We start from the raw sequence: 14,176 nt of genomic DNA on the forward strand, positions 1-14,176 counted from the left end.
CATAGGAACATATGGCGCACGTCGCCGTAACACGGGAAAAGATAGGACATGTCCTATCTTTTCCCGGGCCACTGAGCGGTACGGTGCCGCATGTGTGCTGATACTCAAATTTCATACATCCTTTCTTCATAACCGCAGTTTAGCAAGAATTGAAGATGGCATATAAAGGCTATTTCCAGAACAGAGACTTAAAAGTCTGCACAAGGTGCGTGATGCCACAAAGTGAACGAATAGAGCGCTCACAACATGGATTGCTTTTGTGCAATTTATGGAAATAAACTAGACTTCAAATAGAGATATAAGGAAAGCACACAAGATTCTTAGCCTAGATATCACTTGTCTGTAGAATATTCTCTCAGCAAGTCCATAAAAGTGCAGCCAGTGGACGCCTCACCAGGTAGAACAGGATATTGGGATTCCTATCAGTTGTTTTATGGAATCCTTTGTAAATACCACAAATGTCTCTTATAGAAACCTCCTCCTATTGGCATCATATTCCCTATAAGTGAAAGATACTTTTTATTATATTCTCTTTTAAAGCATGGTAATTAATATGGTTGTTAGATGGCTTGACAAGTTTCTGAACTCTTATTAGGCCTTTCTACATTGTTGGTATGCTACACTTGTGGTAGTTTTGTAAGTGACAATAGTAGTACAAAATCCATTACATCTTGAAGTGGATCTTCTAAAGGCTTATTAGCCAGCTGAAAGCCTGGACTGCACAGATCATGAGCTGGAGCTCTGAAACCTGGTGGTCTATCAACGGCTCTCGATTTGGCTACTAATCCTGGCGCGGTTAAAGGCACTATGGCTTGCAGTCTAGCTGCTGATCTGTAGAACTACAGACTCGTTTATTCTTCATGTAGTTAATAATCACAGACTTCAGATCAGAAGATGATTATGGGTAGCAGAGCTACTTGGATACAAGCATCCTAACACCAATGCCTATCTGTGATTTTACTGCTGGATGTGGGTCTCTTGCACTTGGTGCCCTATGGCAACTGCACTGCCGTCTACAGCAGTAGCTTAAAGATTAAGTTTGATGTAAATATATATCTTAGAATCAGAAATATAAACTCTGTTTGCTAACAAATACAGCAGATTTCCATTGATTCTGTGGTTTCTGTATTAGAATTTTTTTTTGCACCGAGAATTCATGTGCACAGACTGTATCCTTTTCTCCCAGCTGAGCTGGGAGGTTCTTTGCTTTCACAAAAATACTTTCAACAAAACATTGGCACATTATCAAAGACATAAAATGACGATTTTCTTTTAAAGGTTTTGTGGCTGGCTGCTTCTTGCAGTAGAACATGATTGGCCCCAGGGGCTTGGAAAGCAGTTTGTAAGTTCTGTTTTGTAGCAGTGCCAGTGCTGTAGATTCAGGAAACTATTACTCAGCACCAGGTCCTGTCAGTTTACAATTTATAATACTTGAGTTATCCTGAAATATTATTAGATACTTACAACAATAGAATGATTGGAAAAATGCTTCCTGCCATTGTTCAGCAAACTATAACCGTAAGGAAAAGCCTTGGAGGTGGTGGACACTCCATCCCTGTCTCGTTTTTGGAGCTTTTGCACAGTTAATGGGAACAAGGCGTGTTAAAATGATGGTTAAAAAAATGATGTTAAAACTACAATACGACTGCAGTACGACTTAAAAATAGGTTATGCTATAATGCAGTTGTCTCTCAATTCAATCCTAGATGGAAGCAATCTCTTTGATTCAATGGCCAGTGGGATGCGTCTGATAGTGAGCTGCATCTCATCCTTCCTGATCCTCTCGCTCCTGCTCTTTATGGTTCATCGGCTGCGTCAGAGACGGAGGGAACGCATTGAATCCCTGATTGGAGCCAATTGTAAGAAATGCACCTCTAAAAATTTAATACTAAAGGCCATGGGTCTCCAATCTTTTTATTTTTATTCTGTACGTTTTTTTTTTTTTTTAACATTTTCTATGCGATTATGGGGGTTTCCATCTTGCTTGAGCTCTAGTAGCCGCATATAGCAACATGTTTTCCAGCAGCCTCTTTGCCTTGGCAAAAATTTCAACAAGAAAAATTTCCTGAGTTTCCTAGGCATGCCCTCTATAGAAGAGCTTTGACTTCTTGTATTGTCAGTATTGGAGGAAGCTCTACATTAGGGTGAATTGGAGTAATAGAAGTACCAGCTGAGCTGTATCTGTAATGTCAGCAGTTCCCATCTTTATTTGATCTAAACTGGTCCCAATTTAACCCTCCAGCTGCACTGTGCCGATAAGACAAGATAAGTAAAAATGTGCACCTAAAGTTGCATGTTTGTGCTTAGTCTGCACCCAAAAAAATATTGTGCACACTTCCTGAACAGGGTGCGCCAGATATATGAAGACCGTGCACTAGTATTCAATAATCTAGCGCACCCTGCACATTCGCGAGGCAAACTGCACATAATGCATCTTCTCCGTTATTGCCCCAGATTTATTAAAACTACTGAAAAATGTACTATGTGGTTCTTATTGGCCCAGAATCCAATTAATATCGAGAGCTTATAGCTATATGTCATCCTCACCTTATCTGGGTCTCTCCAGACATGTGAAGTAAATGTGTACTATTGTAAATGGTGGCTGCTCCCTCTACTACTACTAGTACTACTACTACATTGCTAGCAAACCTGAAGTGTTTCAATAATAAACTATGTAATAAAATGAAACAAATGTTGTAGTCATTTGCATGAAACCAGTAATTGTTCTACTTTTCTTTCATAGTGCATCATTTCAACTTGGGTCGCAGAATGCCAGGCTTTGATTATGGCCCAGATGGCTTTGGTACTGGCCTGACACCGCTTCACCTTTCTGATGATGGAGAGGGTGGAGCCTTCCACTTTCATGAACCACCTCCTCCATATACTGCATATAAATACTCTGACATCCACCCTCCGGATGGTCCACCACCACCATATGAAGCTTCAATATGCCCTGATATCATTCTTTGTTCAACAACTGGTGAGTAACAATCCAAAATGTCTCCAGTTAGTATTATGGTACATATGTAAAATTGGCTTCCATGTACAGTAATCAAATTCTAGAGAAATGTTCTTGATATTTCTGTATTGCACTCATCCCAGGTTTTTTATCTGCTTAGAGGGCAGTATAAAGGTTAATGCAAGCATCTGATCGGGCTATTATTTGTTAATAAGTGAGTATTCTGCTACGTTGACACCGCCCACGACCCCCTGATTTAAAGAATGTAAACTAACATTGCCACTTTCTGCAGCAATAAGGGACTTATTTTCTGTGGCTGAAAAATCCAAAGCGGAGAGGTGTTTCCACTGCAGGGTTTTTCAGCATTTTTTGGATGGGATGGTCTTCAATCCCATAGACTACAGTGCTACCGTATTACTTTGAAGATTTGCCACATGGAAATTCTGCATATCATATCCACTGGTAATCTGGACCCTGTGGAGAAGCCCTTATCTGTGTTCTCCTAAGTGGTTATAAATACTCATCTACGCTTAATTATTAGACTGACGATATACCTTGAATAAGGGCTCTTTCTGACCTTTTTTTTTTTTTTTTTTTTTTTTTTTCCCCTCGCATCCATGCTTTAGTGATTTTTCGCTGAATCCTTCATTTGGGCTTATTGATACATCAGTCAGTTTTCCTCTTCCTAGGTTTAAAGATTTTCACCGGTGCCTTAATGAACCATTCTTTTCAATGTGCCTTTTTACATTTCAAAGAGCTGAAGTATCTACAGTAGAGAAATGAAGCCTATGAAAATCTGCTATTAAATGCAATAATATAAAATATATCCCCAAAAGATGTTCACCACCCTTTAGTGCTTAGTTGGAGTTTGCGATTATTACTGTGATTCGGCACAATTGTGTTGTATAATGAAAGTGCACCAAGATAAAAAGGTGTAACTTTGTCCAATTATCTGGTGTAATCTGCTCTGCTGTGGAAAGTATGAACACCACTAATGAATTATCTGGCGCTACCTGCACATTAGTGAGGCAAGCTGCACTAATGCAGATGGAACCACTTTTGATAAATTTGGGAAAGTATGTGGTTTTGAAAGTTGATCCATGCGTGGGTCAGGTGTAAGCCACCCATGATTCAACAATTGATGGTCTATTCTGAAGATTGGCCATCAATAGTAGCCTTTTAAAGGTTAAGTTCCAAAAAAGAAAACCACTTGGGGGAACGCTTAATAATTTGAGGGTTTATTTCCATCTGATTGCTTTTGTCATGCATTACTATAGATTTTTTATCTTTTTCGTATCTTTCTCCTTAGATCAAGTTACTCGTCAGTCTGCTGGGTTGGGGCAACTCTCCACGGCAAGCAGTAGCAATGCCTCCTCGCCGCAAACTACAGAGGAACCACTGCCACCTGCAGTCCCGGCGCTGCCTCACCCACAGAGTGATACAGAAGACTTAGAAGATAGAAGCACTTCACTGCTTGTGGCCCCTAATATTCTTCAAAACGAAGCCTTCTCCAGTGCTGGGCAGTCTGGACCCTCACCAAGTAACTGTTCTCTCAACACTGTTGTCTGAGATTGGGGTGAAAGCAAGGAATCGGAGAGCGACCTACTGACGGTGCCCGTGACATCGCAAAGCTGATCAAACTATTGAAAGCATAAGCTGAAATACTCTGCAAACAGGCTCCCACATCCTTAGTTAATATAAAGGAAAAAAGATCTCCTAAACCCTTTTGCTACCTAAGGTGTTTTTGCCATTTGTACACACAGCTACTGAGGCAGGTCAAGTGTTAAATAGGCAAGTTACACCACAATCTAAAATTGAACGAGTTATCATGTAAATATTACATTTCAAGTGCTGCACTTTCTTCATTCCCCCTTGAGTGTATGAATGAGTGTGAGGAAGACGTGGTCTTCTGTAGAGTTTTTATACATATTTTTGAATTGTATTTTTGTTTCTTTGAATTCAACAACTTGCAATAATTGAGCAAGAAACTGCATTAACGGGACCCTCAGATTCTGTAAACTTGGCTCCAGCACAATGTATCAGGACAAGAAAAGCACAGGCAAAGATGAGTTTTATTGGTATAATTTCACAGCAGAATTTGGCAGAATCGGATGTAAAATATTTAGCACCATCCCCACATCCAGTGCAGAAAATTGATAGACTTTCAAGGTGTGGATGATCTCTATTCTTGGGACCAGATGACTTTTCCCTACTTACAAAGACTTTGTACTTACACATTCACATCAGTGTCCATATTTTGCTTTAGTTCAGATGATAAAATAGTGGTCTCCATACAAGATGCTTTATTACCATATTGTGGCATGATTACATATGATATGCTGGGTTATTTCATCGGAATGGAGGGAAGGGGGTTTTATATTGCTAAAAATAACTTTTTTTTTTCCTTTAAGGAGGTTTGCTAGTTTGGCTTGTCTTAGTTTTCCTCCTTTCGTAGAAGATGTCGCTGCTCATCTAGACTAGAAGAGAAATGTAATGGCCTTGATCTCAAAACACTGGGTATGAACAAATGAAATTATTTTGCATAGATCTGAAATTTATGTTTCTCATACTGGCATCTCATTTGGACTTGCAGGCACCAAATGTCTGTGAAAGTTGATGCTTTCCAGGATGACCTTGGGCTACAGGTCGTCGCTGTTCAGAGATTTAGCATTTGTGAAGGCCTCAGCTGCTAAGTTTGGCGTTTTTTATGTTATTTTCTGAAAGTTAAGATCCTATTCAAGTAGATTATACATTTAAATATTGCTCTGGAACCCGAAATATGTTTTGCTAAACCGTAGAAGACGTTGCTTATATGTTACTTACTATGCCATGGGTATATCATGGACTCGGATTTTGTAATTTTTCCTACAAAACATTTTTATTTTGACACATTGCTGATACCATTCAGTCTCTAATCGTTGAAAATAAAATGATATTTATTTCCTTATTAGAAGGGTATTCTGGGATTTATTCATCGATCTCCAAGGTCATCATAGGGATAGATTTCAGAAATCCCCTTGATGGCCATGTGTTTCAAGTGTTAAATGTACTCCAGTAACTGGAGAAACCACTCCACAGGCTTGTGATATCCCCTTCTATGAACACATGACCTGTCCACAGCACAGGCCTATTAAAGTAAATGGCAATTCCAAGTATGATCTATACGCCATGTAGGGCGCTCTGCTTGGTACACTGTAAAGAAGCTTATCTCAAAACTGTCAGGATAGGTGATCATATCATATCGGCGATCAATAAATAAATCCTAGAATCAAAAAGATGTCAATCTTTGATTATTTTTCTATTTCCCTAGACACTCCAGTAGAATGATAGATTATACAGTGATCGCTGTAGGAGTTCCCTCATCTTGCGGTACCAATGTACACTAGACCCAAGTACTATTTTAGGAAGAAAATAGTTTGGAAAATAATGATATCCTTGTTTTATCTGTTGTTTTTCTCCGATATTGAATTGACCATTTCTAAAAGGAAATCCTGGGTTTGCTCACCTTGTACTACACTACAAAATAATCTTCAGGTTGGATAGTTAATGGGCACCTTGTTCAGTTATAATTGCTGTACATATTACATTGCCAGCTTATTGCACACAGCAGTATAGATCTTGGCTTACTAGACATCTCTAGGTGGTGGTATTTGATGGTATGGAAGTTTGGGGACAAAATTCTTCTACAACATGAGAGAATTAATGTTATTGACTAGTTAAAATGTGCGCATAGCTCACAAGGGGTATCACTGGGGGTCTCATCTGTATTAGTGCTCTTTCTAGTCTCGAGGCTTTGATAAGACTTTCCCTAGAACACTCCTTGGTGCTGGTCAGTCTTGCCTGTCCAGTGCTGATGTATATGCATGCCTAGGAAGGATTATTGAATAACACTATAAGGGCAAAAAGTAACATAGGTGTCCCCTATTTCTCCTTTGTTCTGGGTGCCTTCATCCTGGAGATGGCTTTTCGGTGAAGGGATTTGTTTACAAGCCACTATCGCAGGCCAGGAGATCCAGAAATGTGTGTCCATAATAAGGCTGTTTCTGCTATGTCGATTTTCACAGTTTGTGACTGATTTTACCTGTGGCAATGTGTAAATAATTTTGATATACCATGTAGATATGACACTTGATGCTGTATCATTCAGCCCCTGTGACTTTTTAGTTTTATTTTGGGTTGTTAAGTTTCATTTAACACAATCTACTGATTTTTCTTTCCCTCATGTTACCGTGAGAAACATTTCATTCAGATGCCAAAATAAAATTGTATTATGGAATTTTCATATTGTCTGAGTTGCTCTACATATTACTGTATTGTTACCTGCTAACAAGCGTACATAAGACTGTCCACTTTCATATAATGCAAATAATTTAATGCAACTTCATATAATGCAAACAGATAGATGCCATGCATCTAGTGCCATAAAACCATTTAAAAATGTGAAAACACACAAAGATACATGTGGACCAGAGTAAATCACAAAGGTCCAGCTGATTAATAATTGGTTAATACAAAAGTACAAAAATACAAACGGTTCTGAGAAACAAAAGCACAGAAGATGAATCATAGGGGCTCCTGAAAGAGTGCCTGTACACGATAACACTGAACCACCTGCAAAAAAAACCAAGTAAAATGCAAGGCGTAGGTGAAGAGCAAAAGGGGTTCACTTGTGCTGGGACCAGGATCTAGTCCCTACGGTCAAAACTATCTGATATGGAGTAAGTAGTAATAGAAAAACATGGTCCTCCACTTGTGGATGATAGCACATTGTAATGAATGGGTTAATACAAAGCAGCGTCGCAAGACCAGAGGCTGTTATGGTGACAGACCGCCGCTCCCCGATGACGTCCCATGTGCTGCCATCTTTTTGAAGCCGGTGGCGATCGTCGGGAAAACGTCCGCGATCGGTGCAGGGACCAATCGCGGGTGTTACCTGTAAGCCTTTGCTGCAATATGCAGCAAAGACTTACCGGCTATGGAGCGGGTTCAACCCATGAGCCCTCTCCATGCACCCGACATGTGACGTACACATATTACGTCACATGTCGGTAAGGGGTTAAAGTTCCGGGATGGTCACCTGCCTCCAATCATAAACAAAGAAAAAGTATTGCACACCTGATAGTACGAATCCTCATGGCACCAATCAAGATGACTTGCTAGTTTATGCGCACGCACAATAGAATGAGCAATACAAGCCTGATCACGTTACTGACTGGATTATGCACACGCGTGGTATTGCAGGAATCATGTTTCTCCCACAAGTTCTAGCGCATACATCCTCATAAAAAAAGTGGTAATCAAGTAATAACATCTGAGACTGACCAGGGCAGACGCAGCATATTTGCATATACCAAACATATTTTCAATCACACTTTAGTTAGGGGTCGGCAAGCACGTCACCTAACCCAATACAAGGTGTAGAAAATTAAAGTGCTAATAGTGACAAAAAGGATTTAAAATTTTCTAAATTCTTAAAAGAATATATAAAAGGAGACTTAACATTTTTTTTTATCTATGAAGAAAGGAATTAAGGATATAAAATAAAAGGGTATACACAAAGTGCAATAGGCTCCAATACAGCCATATGTATGTTGTAAGTACATACATATGAGTGTAAATAAATATAAAAATTGTAAGACAATATAACCTGCCCAAATAATTATGCAACATAAAAATCAATTGCATTTCTACAGTCATGGCCATAAGTTTTGAGTGACACATATTATATTTTCACATGATCTGTTGCCCTCTGGTTTGTCAGATGTTTTTATCACATACAGAAATACAAGTGCAATCATATTATGAGTAACAAAAGCTTTTATTGACAGTTAGAATGAGTTAATGAGGCAAGTCAATATTTGAAGTGCTGACCCTTCTTCTTCAGGACCCCTGCAATTCTCCCTGGCAGCTCTCAATCAACTTCTGGACCAAATCCTGACTGATAGCCGTCCATTCTTGCACAATCAATGCTTGCATTTTGTCACAATTTGTTGTTTTTTGTTTGTCCACCCGTCTCTTGCTGATTGACCACAAGTTCTCAACGGGATTAACATCTGGGGAGTTTCCATGGACCCAAAATCTCTGTTTTGTTCCCTGAACCATTTAGTTATTACCTTTACTTTATGGCAAGGTGCTCCACCATGCTGGAAAAGGCATTGTTCATCACCAAACTGCTCTTGGACGGTTGGGAGAAGTTGCTCTTGGAGGACATTCTGGTACCATTCTTTATTCATGGATGTGTTTTGGGCAAGAATGTGAGAGAGCCGATTCCCTTGGCTGAGAAGCAACCCCACACATGAATGGTTGCAGGATGCTTTACAGTTGGCATGAAACAAGACTGGTGGTATCGCTCACCTTGTCTTATCCGAAAAGCTGTTTTCCAGATGTTCCAAACAATCGGAAAGGGGATTCATCAGAGAAAATGACTTCACCCCAGTCCTCAGCAGTCCACTCCCCTGTCTGTCCCTGAGTCTCCGCCTCACAGTGCGTGCAGATGCACTCACCCCTGCCTGCTGCCATTTCTGAGCAAGGTCTGCACTGCTGGTAGCCTGATCCCGAACCTGAAACACTTTTAAGAGACAATACTGGCACTTGCTGGTCCTTCTAGGGCGCCCTGGAGCCTTTTTGGTAACAATGGAACCTCTCTCCTTGAATTCCTTTATGATGCGATAGATTGTTGACTGAGGTGCAATCTTTCTAGCTGCGATACTCTTCCCTGTTAGACCAGTTTTGTGCAATGATGACTGCACGTGTTTCTTAAGAGATAACCATGGTTAACAGAAGAGAAACAATGATGCCAAGCACCAGTCTCCTTTTAAAGTGTCCAGTGGTGTGATTCTTACTTATTCATGACAGATTGATCTCCAGCCCTGCCCTCATCAACACCTGTGTTACTGGAGCAATCACTGAAATGATGTTAGCTGCTCCTTTTAAGGCAGGTCTGCAATGAAGTTGAAATGTGTTTTGGGGAAAAAGTTCATTTTCTAGGCAAATATTGACTTTGCAATTAATTGCTGTTAAGCTGATCACTCTTTATAACATTCTGGAGTATATGAAAATTGCCATTATAAAACTTGATGCAGTAGACTTTGTAAAAATTAACATTTGTATTAGAGATGAGCGAGTATACTCGTCCGTGTATACTGCTCGATCGAGTATTAGCATACTCCGACCGTCTCGTTGCTCGGACGAGTATCTTGCCGGCTCGAGATCGAGCATTAAATTAATAAAAGACAGTGAAGAACAGTGTTTACAGTGAAGAATAACACATTACATATGTTTACAGATGTTTTCCTTGTAAGAACACATTGAAATAACACTATTCTTCACTTTGCAGGTGTTCGCGCATGGAGATATGCGCGAACATCCGGAATGTTAAGAATAGTGTTCTTTCAATGTGTTCTGCACTTAAATGGTCCTGTGTTCACTGTTTTCACTGCTTTTATTCTATTCTTCACTTTGCAGATGAGACTGCCCATCTCCAAACTTATCGGAAGACACGCGCGAACACCGGCAATGTGAAGAATAGAATAAAAACAGTGAAAACAGTGAACACAGGACCATTTAAGTGCAGAACACATTGAAAGAACACTATTCTTCACGTTCCAGATGTGCGCGCACATCTCCTAACTTGGCGGAAGACACGCGCGAACACCTGCAAAGTGAAGAATAGTGTTATTTCAATGTGTTTTTACAAGTAAAACATCTGGAAATATCTGTAATGTGTTATTCTGCACTGTTCTTTTAATGTTTTCTTTCAGTAAAATATACTCGAGTCTCCCATTGACTACAATGGGGTTCGTTATTCGATACAAGCACTCGAGCAACAGGAAAAGTTTGAATAACGAGCACCCGAGCATTTTAGTGCTCGCTCATCTCTAATTTGTATCATTCTCAACTTTTGGCCATGACTGTACACACTAGTGGAGGGAAGCAGTAAATGTAAAGTCCATGAAAGGCAAATACCCCCAAAAATATATATAAGCGGTGCATCCTGACGTTAGAGGGTACATGTAGGCAATGTCATGAACAAGGTGTGCATTCTGGAGTAGTAAGTGACATAGGAGGAGGCAGGCGGTCACCCCAAGAACTGGCAGCTCCATGGCTCAATATTGCACATAACATTAATCTACTCAATTAAGAACTTCTTTACACGACAGCATATCCTAGAATACTACATTGGTATAGGTCACAAAAAATAATAAATAAGGATACTATTAGCAAATATAATACAGTCCAATTGCTGGATCCCACGCCGGTCCAATGGTGAAACCAACCAACGTTGTTTCTCATAAGTGGATGAAGAATGTCGAAGTCCAAAGGGGAGGGGGGAAAGCATCATGCAGAGTTCCAAAGATAGTTGGAGTGATCAATTGTCCCTCGAAGCATCCTTGAAAATCAAAAAGAGGAACAAATTCCAACAACAAATGGAGGAATTCTGTAGGTATAGCATTGCTATACTACATATGAACAGGCTGCCATCCTTATCTAGGATCATGCATAGATGTACCATATATCACTATATGAATTGTACATGAGGCTTAGGGTAATGCCACACATGGCGTTTTGAACCTATTTTTGGTCCGTTTTTAAGCAGTCCGTTAAAAAATGCATGCATTAAAAAACGCATCCGGGTTTTAAAAACGGATGCGTTTTTTGAAAACTCATCCATTTTTTTTTTACAGTTTTTAATTAAGATAATTGGTAAAACCCGTCAAAAACTGATGCGTTTTCAAAAAACGCATGCATTTTTTAACGTTTTTTAAACGGACTGCTTAAAAACAGACCAAAAACGGGTTCAAAAGGCCATGTGTGGCATCACCCTTAAATTTTTTGTACAAGTGGTTTGCAGTAGGAAAACGTGTTCAGTCATGTGGCATCTGAAGACTGTGCTTATGACATGGGTTTATTTTAACTTCCAAATGTCAGGTCCATCACAGTCAGGGGATACCAGGGACCCTGGAGGGAAGAAAGCAAGTTTTCACCATTTTCTTTAGTGGTTTTTTACATGCTCCATACAATGCTACAGCGCTAATGATTCTGCTTCCCAACTAAAAAGATAGCACATTAAGGCTGCCTTCACATGAACGTGTGCAGCCTGTGGATACGAGCTGTACGTTGGCCTTATCTGATGGGCTGTACACAGTGCAGAGGACGGGGGTCCCTGTGTTATACAGAAATATACTCATGACTACACAAGGGCCCGTTTCCACTGGCTGCTTTACCCTATGAAACTGGCTGCCACAGGCTGATACATTGTAAAGCCTCAAGTTGCCTATTTTTAAATGAGGTTCCGTGCAACAAACTATGTCAATCAAGGCACCTACAAACTCCACCCCTCGATACAGCAAGACATCATACTATACAAGTGCAGAACCACGGACCTGAAGGAGAACTGAATGTCTGCATCGGGCATTAACATTCTGGATGGGCGAATCCAAAAAGTAACATTCATCTCTACAGCTTCCACACAATAGGCGGAGCCATATAAATCTTCCCAATCCTGGCCTAAAAAAATTGAAATGTAATGTGTCTATTTTCAGAGACCCCAGAAGTTTTCCTAGGGTGGGCTTTTTAAACAACACAACATGAAAACAATATTACTGTCCCGTACTACCCACATCATTACAATAATGGTTACAAGAAAACACCCATACCGTTCTTATTATTTAGTCCTAATGCTCCCGGAGTCTTAATTATCCACAATGCCTCCTTTCAGTCATTTCTCTGCCTATCCCCTCCATTTTGTGTATTGTGACCTGTTCTAAACCCGCAAAGGACAATAAATCACAATTTCCGTTATGTACCGCGTTGACATGTTCTATCAGTCGTGGTGCACGTTTCCCATTAGCAATGGAGTTCTTATGTTCTTTAAAGCCGGTAAACAACGTCCTTATAGTTTTATCTATATAAAATCGGCCACACGGGCAAAAAAAAATCACATATACCACATAACTGGATCTGCATGTTATAAAACATTTCACTCTGTTGTACCCCTCTAATTCGTAAAATCTTTCCTTGAATCATATGGGGACAGTGATTACAGCTTTTACATTTATGGTTCCCAACAGGGATGTATTTTATTTAACCAATTATTTTCACTGCTTCTAAGGGAATCTGCTCCGTACTAAATTATCTTTTATTGTTTTTACTTTTCCTTAATGTTACAAGAGGTTAGTTTTCTGCAATTGTCTTTAGCTGTGTCTTTATCATATACCAATTCTTCTGGATGGTATTCTTTATTTTAGGGGCCTTAGCATTAGAGTCAAAGGCAATGATAAACCTCTCTGTTACCCCCTCCTTCTTTCCCATCTGTCCCAACAGTTGATCAGGGGACAATTCAAGGGTTCTAGCCTTTGCTTTGTTTAAGTAATAGAGGTTCTTTTTGTCACTAAGGGGTAAACAAATTGAACTTGAGGTTCTTAGTTATATTTTTAATCTAATTGCATAAACCAACTAACTATTTCATTGCAACCTCCTGCTAGGGGCTCCCAATGTTAGTCAGTGCAGCATCACGTGGTCCAGTACCCAGTACCTGTAAAGAAAGGCTCATGGCTCTGAGCCGCGGGCCAATTGCATTGGTGGTTCTATGGAAACGCCTGCGATCGAGAAAGAGTCGCCGCTGTTTTGCATTAAAGTAACGCAAAACACAGGGGGCACGTTCCCGATCGCAGGCGTTTCCATAGAAACAAATGCAGCCAAAACGCAACGTGGGACAGCACCCTAATAAATCAAACATGAGGTTCTTTTTTACAATGGGCGTGCGCCGCCCTACGGGAGCGGTACGGTGCCGCACACAAGCGGCACCGTACTGCTCCGTGCCCCGTGAAAAAACAGGACATGTCCTATTTTTTCAGGGCATACGGCGCTGTGCGCCATATATCCCTATGGAGAGGGGCGGGGGTGAGCAGCGCTCTCCCCCTCCTCCTCTCCCCGCACGCTGCCGTGTGCCCGCCGTTCTAAGGTACGGCGGGCACCAGTCGTGTGAATGCAGCCTAAAGGAAATCAACCATGTAAAAAACCTACAGATACTCACCCCTGCTCATCTTGATCCCGGTGGTGTTCTTTGCTAATCTTAACACTCTGGGATCACCTAAAAATAAGCTTATAATTAGCAGCACGGAGCACAGGGACAAGATGTCTGGCACTCTGGGCTGATAATTATGCGCGCCCCCGCACTTCCCTGGAAGATGGAGGAGATGTCACATGAGAGGCGTG

At 40.5% G+C, this 14,176-nt stretch overlaps 1 protein-coding gene across 2 annotated transcripts in view; it reads left to right on the forward strand.

The window, feature by feature from the left end:
* DGCR2 (DiGeorge syndrome critical region gene 2) overlaps positions 1 to 7,241 on the forward strand; it is a 33,014-nt gene extending 25,773 nt beyond the window's left edge. For both annotated transcript variants that reach the window (XM_072144828.1, XM_072144818.1), the window contains 3 exons: positions 1,707 to 1,859; positions 2,744 to 2,980; positions 4,269 to 7,241. In XM_072144828.1, the coding sequence (XP_072000929.1) occupies positions 1,707 to 1,859; positions 2,744 to 2,980; positions 4,269 to 4,528 (650 nt within the window). In that variant the 3' untranslated portion in view covers positions 4,529 to 7,241. The remainder of the gene's footprint in view (positions 1 to 1,706; positions 1,860 to 2,743; positions 2,981 to 4,268) is intronic.
* The last annotated feature ends 6,935 nt before the right edge of the window (positions 7,242 to 14,176 follow it).

Source organism: Engystomops pustulosus, chromosome 1, assembly GCF_040894005.1.
Source record: "Engystomops pustulosus chromosome 1, aEngPut4.maternal, whole genome shotgun sequence".
NCBI classification, from domain to species: domain Eukaryota; kingdom Metazoa; phylum Chordata; class Amphibia; order Anura; family Leptodactylidae; genus Engystomops; species Engystomops pustulosus.